Source organism: Talaromyces amestolkiae, assembly GCF_001896365.1.
Source record: "Talaromyces amestolkiae strain CIB chromosome Unknown scaffold22.1, whole genome shotgun sequence".
NCBI classification, from domain to species: Eukaryota; Fungi; Ascomycota; class Eurotiomycetes; order Eurotiales; family Trichocomaceae; genus Talaromyces; species Talaromyces amestolkiae.
This window is the reverse complement of record NW_024468058.1, coordinates 287031-307090: the sequence shown is the minus strand read 5'-3', so window position 1 is coordinate 307090 and position 20060 is coordinate 287031. Positions and strand designations below refer to the sequence as shown.

The window sequence follows — 20060 nt, the reverse complement described above, 5'->3', positions numbered from 1 at the left end:
GGCGCGGTTCATGTTATGCAACAGCCACGATTACGCCAGCCGCCATACATAGCATAATATGATGACAATGCCTATGACTTGGATCATAGCCAATTAATGAGTTCGTCTGCTACCAAGCATGCAGATTACTTTGACACTCAGGCGCTCATTTACGGGAATCCGCAATCTGCCTCGTCTATGAACAGAGGTAGTTTTAGGGAAATTATTCTAGATAACTTATTAGCTAACGGTCTGTCACCAATCGCTCACGAAGATTGGTTTCCCTCGGCATCGCAAATTGCACGCGGCATTGAGCTTTACTTCACACATGTTTTACATTTCGTCCCTTTCATTCACAGACCAACCTTTGATATATGCGAAACTCCTATTCATCTGATCCTTAGCATGTTATCGCTCGCCTACCAGCATGGTGAAGATCTCGCCAGCGACGGCCAAGCAGGCTCCGGAGCGATCTTATCCGCACGCTGCTTTAATCGAGCTCGAGCACTTCTTGCTTCTATGGAACAGGAGAACGATGACCAATCCGATGCAACTAAAGATATCAGCATGATTCAGGCGTATCTTCTGTTACAAATCTGCGCCACAATGTATCTTTGCGGCAAAAGTTCAGGATACGGACCCCAAATGCATTCCAAAATGATCATTTTAGCACGCTCCAAAGGGCTTATGCAACCCAAGAGAATCGAGTCCTCCGTGGCAGTATGCCTGGACTCACTATGGCGAGAATTCATCAAGGCCGAATCCCATAAACGGACGCTCTTCGCCATCCATCAGATTGATTCCTGGTGGTATCAGTTTTGCTCCGTTCCTAGGCTACTCTCCCATTTGGAGATTAAGCATAACTTGCCCTGCCCGGAAGAATCTTGGACAGCGCCAACTTCAGCGCAATGGGCACATGGGCAATTGCTTCGAGGACAATCTGGTCCTGACAGCGGCATGCAATACGCAGACGCAGTTCGATGTTTTCTATCTTCCGATCGAAATCTTAACTCGCTCCCACCATTCGATCCATACGGCGCCATCAATATTGCACAATTCCTAATCTCAAGCGCCCGCGAAATCACAGGATGGTCCACAATGACGGGTAGACTCAGCGTCGAAAGACTCGAACCCATAACCTCATCCCTTGTAGCCCTTGAACCCTTTATCCGAGCTCAGCCAACCCAACAAACACACGACGACGACAACAACAACATCATAAACATCCACACCTCCCTCTGCGAAGCAACCTGGGAAATGGCCATGATCGAAATCCAGATCTGGTCCCCATCGCACACCGGCGGAATCGTAGGCGGAAGCGTGGACGCAGTAGTGCGAATCGCAACGGATCTTGCACCTTCATCCTGTGAGGTTCTGATTGAATCAAACGGCGTGATTCAGCCGCACATTGATTGGTTTTTGCGGTATCTTGATTCTGCTGCTGTGGCGCCGAGCCTTGAAGCACCTTGGATCACGTTGTATGCTTATAAGGCGTTTTTGATTGCGTGGCAGATGGTCCGTGGAGGATTGGCGGGTGCGATGCAAGCTGTCGGAGTTCGAGATGGTGATCTCAAAGGTGCTATAGTATGGGCTAAAGAGGTTTTCGGGCGGAGACAGGGATGGCATTTGGGGAAGATTATTATGGATTGTTTGGATGTTTTGGATAATGAGTCGGTTCGTTAAATAGCACCATGCGGAATGGGAATCTTAAACATACCTCAGAGGTCATCCATCCATAATCAAGTACATACTATAAAACCTACTATATACATAAGAAATAAAATGGTATCACACAACAAGTATCAAATGCAGAAAAGAAAAAATCAATTGGATTCAATCCCAATTAGCCTCCCCAACGTATCATACGCCTCCTGCAACAACTCCCACCTAGAACCCTCCAGACTCTCGCGCACCGCCTGCAATAATTCCGAAGTCTGCTGTGCCACAACATCAATATCCGCCGAATCGTGTCGAAGTAACATCAGCATGCGCACGAGATATTCTTCAGCACTACAGGACATATCCCTTCCTCTCGATGGAGTCGGTTCCGGTGGTTGACTTCGCTCCCGCGCCATAGCGCCATATGCCCAAAGGATGAGTGAGGCGTGGTATATCGACCACGGTCTCAGGGCGATGTTATCCTTCGTAGCGCGGTAGAGTTGGCCTGTAAATATCGTTTCTTGTATAAGCAACAGACAATGGTAAAGAGCCTTTTTCGATTCTTCTCTTTCGCTCCAGAGGCGTACGCGGGCCGTTGCTCTCAAGCGGTCGTTATTGGATAGTAGACTGCCTAGCAGAGATGGGGCGCCGGCGAGGATGTGTATGTCGTTGATGTCGGTGTATATGGCCACGTAGGCCATGCGATGAAGTGGTCGCGACGCTTCGAGCGCAAGTGATGAGCTCCGTGAGACGAGGGAGAAGGACCACGTATCCATGGCGCGTTCTAAGGTTTCTTTCCATGTATCGATTGCATCAAGACGAGGTGAATTCGCTGTTGACATGCGTCCAACGCCCAACGTCGCCGAGTCTCGCGCTTTCAGGTGTGCGGTTACACTGAACAGACCGTGTAACAAAATAAAGCGGGCATATGGACTGCAATGTGGCGGAATGGGCGTTCGTGCTAACAGGCGTTTCAAGACAGGTAGAAAGCCTGGCGATTCGGGTGTTTTGCGCATCATCCGGTCCCAATCCTCGGCTTTGGTACAGTCCCAAAGTACATCTGCGCATGGCAATGGTAAGCGTACATCGTGCACAGACAGAATGCACGTGTGGCCAAACATGAAGCTATGCTGAGCATCCATGACAAAACCGAAGAACGCGGTTCGGTTTGAGCCCTGTATTTCGATCCACTGATGCCATGATTGCTCTACTGGGCTTATACCGGATGTTTGTGCGGTGTTTTGATATGCAACACCGCGTTTCATAAGTGTGATGATTGCACCGTGAAAGATGTGTGCGAGTTGGTGATGTTTTCTGGTAGAAAACATTTTTTCGTGCGCTTGTATGATTAACAGAGTTTGGACGCACCATAGCGATGCGGGAGGATCAAAGTCAGGAGTCTATCAAGTTAGTATCTCGCTTTGAAACAGGTTGTAGCAGAAAAGGAATACATACTCCGAAAATAAGATATCGTAGTGTATCGTGAATCTTTATGGAAGCATCCCAGTGTACTGCGTCTCCAGACAACGTGGACCCTAACGTAACAATAGCGGCAACCATGAGAGGAGATGCCTGTACAGGGTCGAGAGTATGTTTATGTAAGATCGGAAAGTGAGGGTGGTAATTCTCAAAGTATAAATCCCAAAATCCGGCTAGGTTACTCGGATAAAAGAATGATGACATGGCTATCTCCGGGTCCAAGGTGTTCAAGGCTTTCAATAAGTTTGCGCGAACCTCGACCCAGGGTGATGTTTGAGATGATTGAGGTGATAATGGATGGCGAATATGTGCAGGTGATGGCACGGGTAGTGCTGGTGGAGATATTTCTGTTGCTGATATACTGCTATACGGGGAGGTAACGGACGGCATGCCGGCACTACCTGCAGAATTCAGGTCGGCAGAGAGGTTATCAAACAACCACTCAAAGTCCAGTGCCGGATCGGGGATGTTCGTTGATGGATCAAAAAAGAGCGAAGTGACTTGATCCTCCACAAATTGCGGGAGGGCAAAGTTCATGTTGTGGGGGTCAGGGTCATGGACACTAGGGCCTGGATTCTGGAAGTCCATTGGCTCTAAATGCTGACCATAAGACATGGACGGATCGTTGTGGCTTTCAAGTCTCGTCGTATCCATGATACTCATCTGATTATGTTGGCCAGCATCTTCGTAAGGAGATATTTTGACCGAGTGCATATCCGAGCTCATCCGGACATCCTCCTCATGCTCTCGTTCAGTGAACATGGCAGCGTGCTCCATCTGCACGTCAGATTGAGGCGGAACCTCTGAAGATTCATGCGAAGAGCCGGAGTTATTGGCTGCCACGAACCCGCCTGAGTTGCGGAACCACATGCCCTTGGCATGGCGTTCCTCATGTCTCCTGAGCAAGTCCTTTCGGACGAAGCGTTTGGGACATGACGGGCATTGATATATTTGCTTGGGGCTGTCTGCATCGAGTTAATACGAAATTTTTAAAGCTCTGTTGAGCTTGAATACATACGGTTCAGCCGATGTCTGGCCAGATGCTCAGCTCGAAGGAACCTCTTTCCGCACCCTGGCTCGGTGCAGGAATGTTCCCGGGGCATGGGGACGCTGTACAATTATCTCCGGCTGCAGGGAAGCCCATTCATATCGACGCGTGGATTATGTAAAGAGTTACATGATGCAATCACGATATGTATCGTCGAGATTATTCAAGATAGAAGTCATGATACATGGAAGAGTTGAAGACGTCTGGATGGAGAGATTAACATGACTCTCGTGTGGGGCGACCGCTTCCAATATGATTGGTGGAATTTCTGTCAAATCAATGTCCAACCGACCAATCAAATGACAAGAATTGATTGGTGTAGATTGCAATAATTATATTCGACGATCGATGACTGATAAGATCCTGTCGCTTGGTAACTGCTTGGGTATATTGACTGCTAGAGCAATAGGTTCGCCAGCTGACAATCTGCCGAAATCGCAGATTAGCTAGGATTCGAAATCGGCGGCACAAAATATCCCCCACCCTCAAGCTAGTTGTAGTTTGGGGATAGTCCAACTCAAGCCACAAAAAATACTATCTTTCATCAACTGGCATCCAGACTGCCGTCTCGTCTCTGCAGTTGCCGTCTAGTCATGAGTGCACTCATATGTCTTCCTGCTGAAATCGTGGGATTGATTGTGTCTTTCCTGCCAAACCGCGATATCAAGAATCTGCGTCTAACATGCCCGACGCTAAGCCAGAGGGCGCAACTGCGCCTCAGCAGAGTATTTCTGTCTGCGAATCCACGCAATATTGAAGTGTTTCGCGCCATCGCAGAGCACGAGGAATTTCGGCACAGTATCATTGAGATCATCTGGGACGATGCTCGCCTTATTGAACACGCCCCGGAACGCAGACTTGATCTGTTAGACGGTGAAGATTGGGCCCAGTGGGGAGATCTTCCAAATACCTATGAGGGCATTCCTTGGTGGTTCGAGGAGTCATATGAATCAAATGTTCTCGATCGAGGGTCATCGAAAAGGATGCAAGAAACAGATCCATCAATTCATGTTTCATGGAAACATTACCAACATCTACTACAGCAGCAGAGAACCGTGCTAGAGTCTGATGACGATGTTAAGGCTTTCAGGTATGGTTTACAACGCTTTCCGAGGTTGAGGAGGGTGACGGTCACTCCCGTAGCCCATGGGGTGTTAGATTTTCCACTATATGAAACCCCGATGATTCGATCCTTTCCGCCCAAATTCAATTACCCAATCCCAAACACCTGGCCGCCATATGAATCAATGTCACAGAGCACTTATATCCTGCAACCTTGGAGTCAGGAAGAGAAAATGAATTGGCGTGGCTTCTGTGCCATAACCAATGAACTTGCAAAGACACCTAATCATGTGGCAGAGTTTATTGTTGATGCACACATCCTTCACCTGACCGGACTAAGTTGCCGCATATTTGATCAGCCATGCGAAGAGTATAATAATTTAGTGTCGTTGCTGCAGAGCCCAGGGTTTAGTCGCATTGACTTGACCCTGTTGGCAGATGGACAATGGTCTAGGGAGCAAGAGTGGTCATCATTTCGAAGTGGGCTTCTTAAAAGTGCCCTGAGTGCGTCGCCTGATATGAGGCACTTTAATCTGCAGATAAATGCCAACTACGCAAGGTTTCGGCCGTTTAACGTTCCTGCAGACGTACCATTCCCTCCCGAGCACTTCATTCCACTCAAAACGATCTTACCTGCAGTCGAGAATTGGAAGAAGCTGCAACATTTTGGTCTTTCGGGACTTCTCGTACAAGTCGATGACTTACTCAGCGTGCTGGTTGATTTACCGCCGTCTGTCCGATCTGTTGAGCTGAGTCACTTGGAGTTCATGGATCGAGACCCAAATGCGTATCGCAATCTGCTTGTAGGCATACGCGATAAGCTAGCTTGGGAGCAGCGCGACGTGCATCAAAGACCAGTGTTGACTGTGCACCAGAGGCGAGAGAACATATTCAACATGGTATACTCCTGCTATGACAAGGCCGTAAATGATTTCGTCTACCATGGTGGACCGGATCCTTTCAGGAGGCAGACCGTTCACGAGTTAGCCCCATATCGTCTTATGAATCCATTCGATCAGAGCTCAAATACTAATGCCCCGCTAGAGATCCTTGAATAGAAGATTTGTTATATTCATCCCCGGATCAATGAATCAAATTGTATCTAAGTGTAGACATTGATAGGGTTGTGTACAGCCCTAACCCTGATATGACCCGTCAGCCAATCAGACACGTGTCACCGCCTGAGACCCACCATGACCGCATCGATCCCGTGTTTTTGTTTATGCAAGATTGTTCAAGCTGAAACCTCGAATAACCTCGCTCCATATCCACACTGTACATATTTCTCTAGAAAATGTCATCTCCTCGCCGTTCTTCAGGGCTATGGCAATCCGAGCACCAACACTATCAAGGTCCGCCGTCAAGATCCAGTTCATTTCTCGAATTGGGTCCCCAACAGGGCTGGCAGATGATGTCGACTCGTGGTCAAAGTCTTCCGAGCCTGCTAAGGAGATACTCGATTTCTGAAGACAATATTAAATCCGACTCGGTGGACGACCTTGAGAATGGATCATATGGAGCAGAGACGACTGGCATTACCCGACATCTTACTGCGTCACCAACAAGTGAAGTGCCGCGAAGACGAGGCTCGATTCTGATTGGAGATACATCACCGGCATTTCGATGGTATTCACTTTTTAACATTATGCATCAGTTTTATAGGTATTAACTGATATCAGGTCTGATTATTATACGCCTCCAGAAGAATTGTCTAAACTTCGGAAACCGGTGTAAGTAAACAATTGTCTCTCAATCAGGTCTTAGGCACCACATCTTACTTGATTGTTAGCCGCGAGTACTATGAACGGATGAACTATCTTGTTTCCCGATGTAGTTTTGTTGATCGTCTTCTGGACTCCTCAATTGCGCGTGATCTGCTAGAAGACTACGATCGATTCTGGGCTACCAATCGACGCAGTCACTTGCACCCGATTACAGAGGAGCCATTGTCCACATCTCCTGGCCATGAGAGGGCGCAACCTATTATATCGACATCTGAGTCGCAGGAAACTGACCGAGCTCATCGTCAGTTGAATGAAAGAACTCCACTGTTACTTTCATCGGACGATGCGGACGAGATGATGGAAAATACACAATCATCAAAAGAGCAAGACTCCCGTCGCATCGTCATGACGGCTGTATATATTAACCTAGTCGCTAACCTGATCTTGCTGATTTCCAAAATTATCGTCACTCTAATGACTAGCTCCGTCTCCGTCCTCGCTAGCTTGGTAGACGCAGCGCTCGACTTCTTGAGTACTGCTATCGTGTGGAGCACTACCCGCTTGACAGTACGACGGGACCGATTCCGCTACCCTGTCGGCCGCCAGCGTCTCGAACCTCTAGGCGTACTCATCTTTGCCGTCGTGATGATTACTTCATTCGTCCAAGTTGGGATCCTCTCTTTGCAGCGGTTAGCCGGCGAAGACCATAATCTGATAAAATTGACAGTCCCCGCGCTCATCATCATGGCTTCGACGGTTGCCATCAAGGGTCTATGCTGGCTTTGGTGTCGCAGAATCAATAATTCGAATGTTCAAGCTTTGGCCCAGGATGCCATGACGGATGTTGTTTTTAACATCTTCAGTATCATTTTTCCTCTCAGTCAGTTCTTTCTTTCCTACCAATTACAAATCAAACTAACTAGAAGCAGTCGGCACATTCACCAATACATGGTGGCTTGACCCCTTGGGCGGTCTTCTTCTTTCTTTCTACGTAATCGCCAATTGGGCCAGCACCGCAAACGAGCACATCGCCCACCTAACAGGCGCTGCTGCCTCGCCCTCCGACCGCAGCGTCTTGTTGTACATCGTCATGCGCTTCGCGAATTGCATTCGCTGGATTCAGAACTTAGAGGCATACTACTCCGGTGATCGACTCAATGTAGAAGTCGATATTGTGCTTGATGGACAAACAAGTTTGCATGATAGTCATGATATTGGGGAGAGTTTGCAGTATATGCTTGAGAGTTCAGTGGAGAGTGTGGATAGAGCGTTTGTACATTTGGATTATGCGGAGTATAATTTGCCCACGCATGTGGATCAATAATAATGTTCGCGCTGGCTGTCAGCTTTTCATGTAATGGAAAGGGCGTCTCTGTAAGTACTCACATTATATAGAGAATTCTTGTCTACAAAAGCAACATGTTGAAACGATTTGCGCTCTGACTTATACTTTTATCAATTTTATCATGATCTACCTGGGTAGAGCACGCACCAAGTACTTTTCATGAGATTCCCAAAACAACCCCCCCTTTCGCCCGGCCCTTCTTACAGCCTTGGAAGGACTTGATGCTCCACCTCTGGTCATATTTCCTCTTTTCGTCAAACTCCTCGACGCGGATCTCGGTGGTGGGTGTTGGTTGCAATATCTATCCACAATTTGGCGCTGATGCGCTGTGTTATAGACATTTTGTGTCAAAGGTCTTACTAAAATCCAGGATACAAATTTTTATAGAACCTCTTCTTATATTGTTTACGAGACTTATTCTAACTACTCCCTTGCTTCATGTAACTATTAAGTAATTTCTCTGTAACTTTGAGCTGAAATTGGATATTTTCCTGCTTGCTGGGCTGGCATTCACGCCCGATTTGGTTTTTTTTTTCTTTTTTCTTTTTTTTTTTTGATCAATGCCATCAATACGGGTGAATTCTAGGTAGAAAACCTGAGGTTTTTATTCTCTTTTGAATGGCAAGGTAGTTAGTTAGCTAAGTGAAAAGCCACTTTCTTCCCTCGTTACTGGCTATACCTTACTATACCTTTCTACATATATGCCTAAAAGCTGATGGATATCAAGCAAAATACCAATAACTTCAAATTCCACAAAAATCTATCTTGCTAAATCTATTACACAAACTGCCCGAATACATATACAAACGCCGATAAAAAGTTCATATCAAACATCAAAACATCGAAACATGGCAAATAGTAGAGAAAAAGCGCTACCTAATCCACGTTGGTGGAACATAACGATCAGGAGGCTTCCTATTCCGCGTACTACGACGCAAACCGCTTACATCGTAAGGCTGCGTCCACCTGCTTTGCCTCCTCGACTGCCTTCGCGCTGGTTGAGTACTATTCTGTGCGGGTACCTGCCCCGGATTTTGATTTGTTGTCTGATTTTGAGCCGGTGGTCGGGCTAGGGGTTGGTTTTGAGTTGAAGGTTGAGCCTGGGCCTGATCCTGGCTCTGTCGCTGACGACGACCTCGTTGGCGCTCTTGCTGGCGCTGGGTTTCTCTCTGGCGCATTGTTTGTGCTCGCTTTGGCCGATGAGCTGTGGCAGCTTGCTCCTGGGACTCTCTTGAACGTGAAGTCTGTTTCCTCACGGGTGTGCTTTTTCGGATTGGGCTGCGTGCTGTCGTCTGCGTTCTGCCTCTTCCTCTGCGAGGTCGAGCTTGTGCCGGGACTGAGACTGGGGCTGGGGCTGGGGCCGAGGCGGGAGAGTGAGAGGGAGTGGGAGCCTGAGATGACTCTGGAGCTGGAGCTGGAGCTGTTGATGTTTGTGGTGGTGCGTGTACTTCTGCAGGTTGAGGTCGGGGATGAGGTACTGAACGAGCCCGTGGCAACACTGACGACAGATGAACTGGCGTTGAAGCCGGAGCTGGGGGGTAAACTGGTGACTGAAGTATAGCGGATAGATAACTTGGAGGCTGGGGATGAATTGGCGGTTCAATAGGAGCTGCAGTATGAGGTCGAGCAGCACTTAAGCTTGGAAACAACAATGGTCGCGGTGGTGCTGGAAGCGATAGTCTCGGTCTTTGTGCTGGTGGGTCTGTTCGAGTTGGAGTTGAAGACTCTGAAGAATTATCATGTATCACCGGTCGTGTATTAGCCTGTTCTTGCGCTGCTTGTCGTTCCGATATCCGTCGTTGTTCTTGTATATTATCTCGTGCAATCGATGCCTCCTCAGTCGTTACGATCCAAGCTCCACCGCTTGCTCGTGCAGGTCCTGTGAACCCCTGAGGTCTTATTACTGATCTTGTTCTTTCATTGGTGAATAGAGTCGACACTTGCAATCCTCTTGGCGTTGAATGCCGTTCTTGTATCTCTGCTGGTGGCAGGAGCTGTCGCGAGCCCTCACTTGAACCCTGACCTGGTGCTGGTCCTGTTGCTCCTTCGACTTGTTGTGGTGACTCTTCTATGACACGTTGCAGTGCTAAAGTTGCATCTCGTACTGGTGCAAATATCGGTGCTTGATCCAATTCTGAATCATTTGGTCCTGTATCTTCTGATTCCGTATCATCTCTTCGCACTCTTCTATGTGCTCGTCTATCATCGTCTTCTGAACTTGAACTCCACGTTCTCCTTCGTGGATTATTATCTGACTGTTGTGGTGGATCTTGTGATGTAGATTGATCCCCTTGTTGCCTTGACTGCTGGGGCGCGTGTTGTGGCCTCAATGGCCATACAGGTGGCGGCGGTAATTGATTCTGCGGCTGAGCTAGGTCTCTTCTTTCTTCTTGTCGTCCCTGTGGCTGCTCCTGTTGCTGTGACGGTCCTTGAGGCCCTATTATATGTCGGGGTATAGGCGGTGGTTGACTACGCGATTGAGCTGGGTTTGTTGCTCGTGGTCGTCGTCGCTGTTGCTGTCCCCGCGGCCTTTGCGATCCTTGAGGTCCTGTTACATGTCGGGAAGGTTGTGGATTTTGTCCTTCATCTGGGTATTGTCCTGGTTGTAGCTCTCGTAGTGGCCGGCGTCGCCGTTCCTGTTCGCGTTCTTGGTTCCGTCTATCCAGTCGGTTCCATAGACTATTTTCCTGTCGCCGATGTTCCCGTTCAAGCTGCGATATTTGCGACGGCCATTGGTCTCTTGGCTGTCGTGGTATTTGCTGCTGACCATGCTGTCGCTGCTGTCGCTGCAGTTGCACTCGCGGTTGTTGCTGTTGTTGCTGTTGTTGCTGCTGTTGTTGCTGCTGTTGCTGCTGTGGTGATTGCTGCGATTGTTGCTGTTGCTGTTGCTGGCGTGGTTGATCATCTTCCGCTAGTTGTTCCCACGCCTTTACGAGTTCATCTTCCTGTACTCTGAGCTCGTCCCACTTCCTCTCTTGTACGCGTTGATCAGCTTCCATTTCTGCTATTTGTTGCTGGAGTGCAAAGATTCGCCGTTCCAAATGTTCCACTTGCTGCCCCAATTGATACTGCTGCTCCTCTAGGGCCGCCTCCTCTCTTCGCCAGTCTGCTCGATATCCGTGTAATCTCATCTGCTGCCCTATCCTTTCTAGGCGTTCTCGTACTTGATCCTGCTCAATCCGCATTCGGCCAATTTCCTCAGATAGTCCATTTTGTCGGTATTGTAGATCCTCTATACGAGACTGTTGCTGAAGTACTCGCAACCGCTGTTGTATTCTCATTTCTCGGTGTCGTTGTAATTCAAGATTCTGCATTTGCACTCCCCATAGTTCTCGTAAGTTCGGTTCCGTTCCCCCTGTACTATCCAATCTCCTCTGAATTCCTCGCAGGTGGGCTCGTATATCCTCTTGATGCTGGAGAACATATTCTAGATCATGTTGAAGTCTTGCTTCCCTTTCGTATTCCAGTCTTGTCCTTGGTCGTACCTCCTCGCCCTCTCCTTCCTCAAATTCTTGCTGCTGCGTCTGTTGCTGTAGTTGCGGTTGCGGTGGCTGCTGCTCCCCTGACTGCCGTCTATCAAGACTTTCTCGCAACTCTTTGTCTCTGAAAAATAGATCACGTCTTTCATCCTGTTGTCGCTGGTACTCAACATCTGTGTCTTCTGATGGCTCTTCTGTCTGTTCTGGTTGCGACTGATAGAACTCCCGTTGGACTTGCATCGCCGCTGCTTCATCATTGTCACTTTGCTCAGGAGTCCTTCGTTTTTTTGATGCCCTCCCACTATCAAATGCATCATCCGACAGTCTTCTTCTCTTTTGGCTCTTAGACTCTGAATCAAAGTCCGGCATTGCCCTTGTTTTATCTGTCGACGGTGTATCACTTTCGCCTTCATCGTCACCGCGATCTCCACTATCTGAATACTCACGCGACGTTTCCGGCTCTGAATTTGCCAATCTGCTGTTGTCTTTGTCCCTGTTTCCATCATCATGCTCCTTGCCTTGGTTATTGTCGCCTTGATTATGATCATCGCCTTGATTGTGTACATCGCCATGATCCCAATCTGGTACAAAATCCGGATGAATGCCGGTCCTCCACTCTTCCATTCTCCTCTCGTAATTTTCCTCAAGTTCTTCCTCTAATTCATCCCCCACGATACGATCCAAATCTTGCGCCAGCCCTACTTCCACCATATGCTCATAAAACGTCTGCCCACCATGTCTCTCCGCCGCTCTGTCGCGTAGTTCCTCGGGCGTAAACCTGAACTGGTATTCCATGACTTCATCTGCATCTTCACCATACCAGCTCCGTCTCTCGGCATCTATGTCTTTCTGTCTTCGCTTCGCTCTTTTAAATGCTTTTCGCAGTGCAACTGGATCGTTTCCGTATTCAGGGCGTTCTATATCATAGCTGGCCGATGTACCCGGAGGGAATTCCGTATAGACTATCTGTGTATTAGGGTCTGCATGTGGCCTATTCTCTTGATCTTCATCACTCCTGTGGTACCAGGAGCCACCTTCACTGGATGATTCTGGCTCATTCATGGATTGCGGACCCTCCTCAGATGGTTGTCGTAAGTCTTGGTTTGACATTTGTGTTGTTTGTTTTTGAATCGAAGTGCACTCTTTTAAGAAAAGAAATATTGAGCATAGGAAGTCGTCAATCAGATATCGACTAAATATGACAAGGTTGTAAACAAACTATCTTATGAACCAAAAGTTCCCAGTGGAAAAGTTCGCGGCTTAAGTAGCTTGGACACAAAGTTTAGAAACCATCAAAAGGTCTCAATAAACAATCAAATTCACAAAGACATAGACTGGCAATGGTATTGTGCAATCATATAACAACTGTGTGATGTTGTTGCCCAGTTCAACAATCGGTGGCCCCATCCTAACGAAGCTACAGTAATGTGAACAATTCCATTGTGTGCACTTGCTCTATTATGAAACTCTCCTATTGACAATGTACAATTCATTATTTGTTGCAGTTTTAGAATTTTGCTGTCAATTGGTGGCTACAATAGATGTGAAGATTTGCAGCTTTGTGAGATTGTTAGAGGACCGTGTCAAGTTAGGGCTACGTGTGTAATCGAGTATCCGTTTGTCAAAGAACAATAACTTGAATACCCTCCAATGTTTCGAACGTTCGAAAGCATACTATGGCCAATTCATTTATCTTCTAACTATTGTTTAGTCTACAGCTCTAATGACTGCCTTAATACTGAGGCTTGCAAATTTACCTAGCGTTGAGGTGCATCCTAATGAGGCAACATATCAAAAGGTAGATACAAAGTGGCACACTCGAGTTTGGAAAACCTCAGAATTAGGTCTAAAAGCTTGAGAAAGCTGTAAGTTACTAGATAGTGCAAGAATCAAATTGTTAGACCAGTCGCTTGCGACTCAAAAAAATTTTTAAATTATGAATCGCTCTGGTAGGAACTTCAATCCTTTCCCAAACAAAGTGGTAAACCGTGAACCTGTTTCGAATAACATATCATTCGACAATGGGCAATATGGAAACTCTAGAGAGCGGTTGCTGCTCATCGGAATTTATCCTTTCCAACATTCCTCGCCTGAGTCGCCTCTAGCATCACTTTTCATCCACAAAGGTCTATTGTACTAATTTACGAATAATCAAACAGCTCGGGTACAAGCTTTGCGCCCTACGATAAAGATGAATGGAGAATTTGTCTCATTGATTGTGTCTGTGGCACAAGATTAGTATCTAGATTTGCTCAGAGAGAATGTACTATGTATATAAGATATTGCTTTATATCTATTACTGCTCGTATTAGAGTCGATGCTTATAACGAATGATAACGCTGCAAGCTTCTTCAAGGCATTTGAGGAGAAAAAATCTTGACAGACTACCTAACCAGAAACCCACACTCTAGCAATCCATGACTGGTGGTCTCTAAATCTTGACAGGAAACAGCCAATATACATTACAGGGTCCGTTTCTACCATGTACAATATACCTGAAAGATGACAGCCATTGCTCAAAATGGAAGCATCATTTGCTACTTCTGTGACAATGCTAGATATCATCCAATACTTCAAAGTCGAGCCCTGATGCAAGAGGGGCTACTGCGTGGAATTCGATAGTTGAGCCTGATAAAGGCGCAGCGTCCAAGTACAAGATAGTACGAAAGTACCAACCCCGCATTGCCTGCAATAAGATGTAGTCTTTGCCTCACACTCCATGAACACGACAGATCTACTTTCAGTCGGCCCTTTATACCGCTGTCAAATATATAGCCCTTATCGGGGCCGGAGTTCTCGAACCGAGCCCCCAACACTTGGCCAACGAATCAATAACATTCCTGTGAAACTCTGTTGACCAATCCAACGACACATAATCCAAGAGAATCCATCCTATCGCTCAAGTCTTTATATAGTTGCGTTACTTGCATATTAACGGAGTTTCTCATCGGCCCCATATTTCCATTTCCACGCCATTCCACGGGTATTGCCGCAAACAGAAGCCGGTACGTCATTTACCTGTCCACAACCCTAACTTTTGTTCTTCCTTTATACAAAGATGTCCTACGATGTTGCATTTGAAATTTCGAGTTTGTAGTCAATGATGTTTATCGGGTTTTATCTTGATTTGAATCATTGTGTAACGTAGGTAACAGTGATGACGATGGCTATGTTTTGACTGACTGTCGGAGGAAAGGGCGTCACATCCGAGGCTGAACTCTTTTGACTCGGCTTTTCTGTCCCCCACCATCCGTCTTATGATCTGTGTTTCGGCGTGTTTCTAGAAGAAGGTACCGTCTTGAACGACTTGATCATAATTTTGCAGCAACAATAAGGACCAAATATCATGCAATAGATTATCGAGGCTGGGGTTATATGTACTTGCATCAAGACGGCGGGAGGAGAAGCACGGGTGGAAGAAATGACACGATCAAAGGTACCCGAAGTACGCATCGTCGAAGTCGGTCCTAGGGACGGACTGCAGAGTATTAAAAAAACCGTTCCGACGGAGATAAAAATCGAGCTGATTCAGCGACTTCGCCGGGCTCGGCTGCGCAGTATTGAGCTTACTTCCGTCGTGTCTACGCGCAAAGTGCCGCAGTTAGCGGATTGTCAGGAGATATTGACTAGTCCCTCAATCAAAGATCTTATGAAAGATTCTGAGGCAAATGGTCTTCGTTGGCCGGTTCTCACTCCTAATTTGAAAGGGCTGGAAATTGCGTTATCGAGAGGTGTCAAGGAAGTAGCCGTCTTCATCAGCGCGACAGAAGGGTTTAGTCAGGCGAATATCAACTGCTCTGTTGAGCAGGGAATTGGAAAAGCGCAAGAAGTTGCTCAGAAGGCACTCGAAGCTGGTATTGCTGTGAGAGGGTAAGTTTGATCACCATACGTGTAGCTACGGTTTCAGATTGCTGACTCTGAGCTACAGATATGTATCATGCATCTTCGTGGATCCATATGATGGCCCAACCAAACCATCCAGCGTTCTGCGCTGTGTTCAAAGACTGCTGGAAATGGGCTGCTACGAAGTGAGCCTAGGTGATACAACAGGGGCTGGCACACCCGCCAAAGTAGCTACTCTGATCAGGTATCTCGAGAAAAACGGCATACCTCTCAACTGCCTAGCCGGTCACTTTCACGATACCTATGGTCAAGCAGTAGCAAATGTACTACAGGCTTATATCTGTGGTATCAGGGTATTCGATGCTAGCGTCGGGGGTCTCGGAGGGTGTCCTTTTGCCCCCGGCGCGAAGGGAAATGTGGCGACGGAGGATGTGGTTCTTATGTTTCAAAATGCAGGAATCCAAACTGGAATAAACCTGACGGAATTGGTTGCGACGGGTAATTGGATAAACCAGCAGGTCAAAGGATGCTTGGAGAGCCTCCGAAGTGGCTACTCCTCAGATACTCTCAACGTCCTCCAGAAGGAATCGCAACCAAGAGAAAAGGAGTTACGGCTACCAAGTTTTCGACCAATTTCAATGAAGCACATGAAAGCATCTCTTACGCGAGTCAAACACGCTGAAAAGATTCGCTTCCTTCAGAGCGAAGGTGGTGATTTGAAGATCATTCTGAATCGGCCGAATAAGGGTAACATGCTCACTACGCCTATGATTACACAGATGATCAAATGTTTGAAAACATACCACGGCAACTCCTCGGTGACTCGTGTCATAATAACAGGGGCCGGATCATATTTCTGTGCCGGTATTGATCTTAAACGCGAACGTTCCAAGAACAGTGCCTACAAGGAGGCAGCAGTAGCAGAGAGAAATAACGCCATTGATCTTTTGGTACAACTTTTCGAGATAATCGACCAGTACCCCAAACCAGTGATTGCATGCTTGAACGGACATGCCTGCGGCGCCGGTGTAGCTCTCGCATTTGCTTGTGATGAGCGCATCATGATTCAGACCGCAACCATCAACCTAGTTCCAAAGAAAGAGAAAAACATGTTATCCGATTTGCTGACTCGATACTTTTCTTCAGCGACAACAAAAGAAGCTGAGGAATGGCCTGGGAAATTGTCAGCTCGGCCCATATCTGGCTCCGAGCTACAGATTCTAGGCCTGGTCACCGAGATTGCGGAGGGTAAGAAGGATATGCAGACAAAGCTAGATAGCTATCTGTGCGTTAAAGACACACCTGGAAGGAGATTTGGATCTGTGACGAAGTTATGATTTATGTAGGTTTACATTGCGACTGTTTTTTAGCAAGGAAGTTTTGGCGTTCTTTGTGGTTCGGTCATGATTACTGTCCGAGTCTTCCTATTGTTTTGTCGAGATACCACTAGTGTGCAGGACGGATGATGATGCAATTTCGGATATAAATAGATATAGAAATGTCTTTCAAAGTGCAGGCATGAGCAGTTCTATGACCTGATACCTTGCCAATCAATACAAAATGTAGTGAAGTCAAAGACCCCTGTGTAAGCCCCTTGATCAAAAATTCTTCTCTTTCAAGACTTATAGAGGCGATGCTCAGATGATCAAAGAAAAACATTGAAAAGTATTTCGAGCAGAGTAGACAGAAATAGGTCACTGCTATCCCGCTAGGTTCAGGTTTCAAGTCTATCAAAAAAAAAAAAATACATTATATACGCTTGGGTCCACATACAATAGCACATAATTTCATTTTCGCCTTACTTCAACAGTCAAAATCTTGAAAAAACACTCGCAAAAATGATGAATCCGACCGGCGTTTCGCTCTTCCGCCCTAATCAGCAAGACCCTACCTCTACGCTCTCAAAGAGCGAGGTAAGTTTCCACTTCGCTAAAGAGGTTAGATTTCAATTAAATTTGTCTTCAGAAGTTCATTCGCAGCAAGGAACTTGCCGAGAATCAAGAACAGTCCGCTCCCGCAACCGCAAAGAATACGACAGAAGGCACCGCGGCAGAATTTTCCGAGGATCTGTCAGCCATTTGGGAGAAAGCATTGAAGGCGTTCGAGGATCATGTCTTTATGAGTCAGGTTCCTCTTTGTGTTCCTAGTATTTGAGTGTGTCAGCATGAGCTGTATTTCGACTTCTGTGATGTTGGCCATTAAAAGATGGAGGGAGGTATAACATGTGACTGTTCAATGATCACTACATCATAATGTTATCTAGAGATGCTAGCTATGCGTAGTTCTAGAACCGCTATAACCTTATCAATATATATTGATTACTCGTTTGGACATCCACCACGTAATCGAAAAGGAAACGCTCGCATAAATGCTCAATATTCACCACCATCATCTTAAGACCCTTGAGCGTGGTGGTATTGATTATCCCTTCACAACCTCAAATCCAAACCTGCTAAACCTCGCAACCACCAACAGCCCACTCCCAAACAAAATCACACTACCCATAAACATCTGCATATACAAATATTCCCCGGTCCCTGTGTTATGGTCCGCCTGCACCAAAGCACCCGCAATCGGGCTACCCGTCAACGCCGCAAAACTGACAATCGTCAAAACCATCCCCATCCTTACACCAGTCTTCTTGAGATCGTCAGTCAACGAACTCAACGCCACAGGAAACAGGCCCTGAACGCCAGCAGACGTGACACCATAAATCACGGCCCAGACATATAGACCCGGGACACTAGATACACCAGCCCAACCGTATGCAGTAATGGCGGTACAGAAACTAAACGGGATCAAGAGGTTCAGCGGACCCGTAAACGCATCGGACAATAAACCGGGAATAATACGACACGGTAATCCTACCGCACTCATAACCATCAACAAATCAGTAGCCGTCGACACCGACGAACCCAACGCATCACGCGCGAAACTGCTAACGTAGAAAAATCCAACGTATAACCCCAGGATTACAAAGAACATCCCGGACGCAAAACATAGATATGGTACTTCTCGAAATGCTTTCCACTCGACAATGGGTCCTGTAGCACGCGGTGGCAGTCTCTGTTTGAGGAAGAATAGGCCGGGTAATAACGTCGCCAGAGAGAAGAATCCCAGACAACGTAATGTCCACGCAAATCCGATCTTGGGGAGTAGCGAGTTCACCATTGCGGGGATTATGAGACCGCCCGTTGCTGAACCAGCTGCTGCACCGGACAGGGCCAGCGCACGCCGTTTCTCGAAATAGGTCGGCAGTAAGGCGATAGTCGGGCAGAACATCAAGCCGCATCCAATACCGGACATGAGGCCCTGAGACAGGAATATTTGCCAGTACTCATGGCACAGCGATGTCAGGAATACACCGAGCACGTTAATGATCAAGCCGCAGCTCCAAGTGAATTTGAAATAGCCGGCGTCAGTGGCACGGCCAGAGAACGTGCCGATAAAAAACACGAGAAAGGTCTGCGTGCTCCCAATCCAGGAGATTGTTGATGGCGATTCGGCAAGTTGGGTCGTATAGTAACTCTGAAAAACGCCAAAGGAATTCACGTAACCCCATGTGTTGATGATGACGAGATGCGCGAGAATGATTTGGGACCAGGCTTGGATACCGCCGTCTGGAGGGGGGCTGATGATATGGCTTGATTCGCGGGTGCGGACTAGGCTGAGTGTTCTGGCTATGACGGTGTTTTCGGCTCGGCTTGTTGATCTTGATATTGTGCGTTGGAATTCGTTGTCGTTGTCGGAGGATGTATATGCAGATGGAGATGGGGAAGATGATCTTTGGATATTCTTTTCGTTATTGGCATGTTGATTAAAATTTGATTGGCGGTGTTGTTCTAGATTATCTTGGACCTCGGCCTTTTCGAGGTCCATCTCTTTGTTGACGGACATGTTGTATGTTGTGTGTAGAACTCGTCCAACCAAACTGCACCTTTGCGAGTCGACAGAGTCTGTTTACAGTCTTTTGTAAACTGTTAGATCACGCTAAGAGTACTGACAAACATGAATTGCTGAAGATCATGAATGAGTTCATTGATCAAATCCTTCGAAATAGCAGCAAAAAATTCTCTCGGAACGATCCCCGCTTTGAAGTCAGAGATGTAGGGGAAAAGACGTATGAGCATTCATTAACACCAACGCAGCACCAGAATAATCAAAATGAGGATAAGAGATTCAAAGAAAGTCGGTTGATTTATAACGAATCTATCTTGTCAAAAGACGCCTTCTACGTGCATATCAAAACAGCCAAAAAGAATTTGTTAGCCGTGGTGGGGAAGCAGCTCGCACAGAAATCCGAGATCTTCAATCTTTCACTCTGCTAAATTCGGCGCGCACACATCGCAACCCGAGCCGAGGCGGGGGATCTATAATCACGCTGATAATGGTATATATCTGTCGGTTGTTGACTCATACAATTGCTTGGAACATGACACCTC

General features: G+C 47.0%; 7 protein-coding genes across 7 annotated transcripts; 4 read left to right on the top strand and 3 right to left on the bottom strand.

Annotated features, from left to right (window-relative positions):
• Positions 1–384: 384 nt before the first annotated feature.
• On the top strand, positions 385–1662 carry BHQ10_009077 (uncharacterized protein; the record flags this gene model as incomplete). Its single annotated transcript, XM_040881953.1, has 1 exon — positions 385–1662. One exon carries the CDS (start codon positions 385–387, stop codon positions 1660–1662), a length of 1278 nt encoding a protein of 425 aa, XP_040737579.1.
• Positions 1663–1802: 140 nt separating this feature from the next.
• BHQ10_009076 (uncharacterized protein) lies at positions 1803–4220 on the bottom strand (the record flags this gene model as incomplete). The annotated part of the gene is made up of 3 exons (XM_040881952.1): positions 1803–3038; positions 3094–4082; positions 4136–4220. The coding sequence occupies 3 exons, from the start codon at positions 4218–4220 to the stop codon at positions 1803–1805; spliced, it is 2310 nt and encodes a 769-aa protein (XP_040737578.1).
• A 538-nt stretch (positions 4221–4758) lies between these two features.
• On the top strand, positions 4759–10058 carry BHQ10_009075 (uncharacterized protein; the record flags this gene model as incomplete). The annotated part of the gene is made up of 6 exons (XM_040881951.1): positions 4759–5255; positions 6907–6957; positions 7017–7831; positions 7881–8110; positions 9204–9842; positions 9903–10058. The coding sequence occupies 6 exons, from the start codon at positions 4759–4761 to the stop codon at positions 10056–10058; spliced, it is 2388 nt and encodes a 795-aa protein (XP_040737577.1).
• Positions 10059–10847: 789 nt separating this feature from the next.
• BHQ10_009074 (uncharacterized protein) lies at positions 10848–12885 on the bottom strand (the record flags this gene model as incomplete). The annotated part of the gene is made up of 2 exons (XM_040881950.1): positions 10848–11160; positions 11222–12885. 2 exons carry the CDS (start codon positions 12883–12885, stop codon positions 10848–10850), a joined length of 1977 nt encoding a protein of 658 aa, XP_040737576.1.
• A 2311-nt stretch (positions 12886–15196) lies between these two features.
• BHQ10_009073 (uncharacterized protein) lies at positions 15197–16955 on the top strand (the record flags this gene model as incomplete). Its single annotated transcript, XM_040881949.1, has 2 exons — positions 15197–15645; positions 15704–16955. 2 exons carry the CDS (start codon positions 15197–15199, stop codon positions 16953–16955), a joined length of 1701 nt encoding a protein of 566 aa, XP_040737575.1.
• Positions 16956–17456: 501 nt separating this feature from the next.
• On the top strand, positions 17457–17772 carry BHQ10_009072 (uncharacterized protein; the record flags this gene model as incomplete). The annotated part of the gene is made up of 2 exons (XM_040881948.1): positions 17457–17531; positions 17584–17772. The coding sequence occupies 2 exons, from the start codon at positions 17457–17459 to the stop codon at positions 17770–17772; spliced, it is 264 nt and encodes an 87-aa protein (XP_040737574.1).
• Positions 17773–18039: 267 nt separating this feature from the next.
• On the bottom strand, positions 18040–19515 carry BHQ10_009071 (uncharacterized protein; the record flags this gene model as incomplete). Its single annotated transcript, XM_040881947.1, has 1 exon — positions 18040–19515. One exon carries the CDS (start codon positions 19513–19515, stop codon positions 18040–18042), a length of 1476 nt encoding a protein of 491 aa, XP_040737573.1.
• Between the last annotated feature and the right edge of the window lie 545 nt (positions 19516–20060).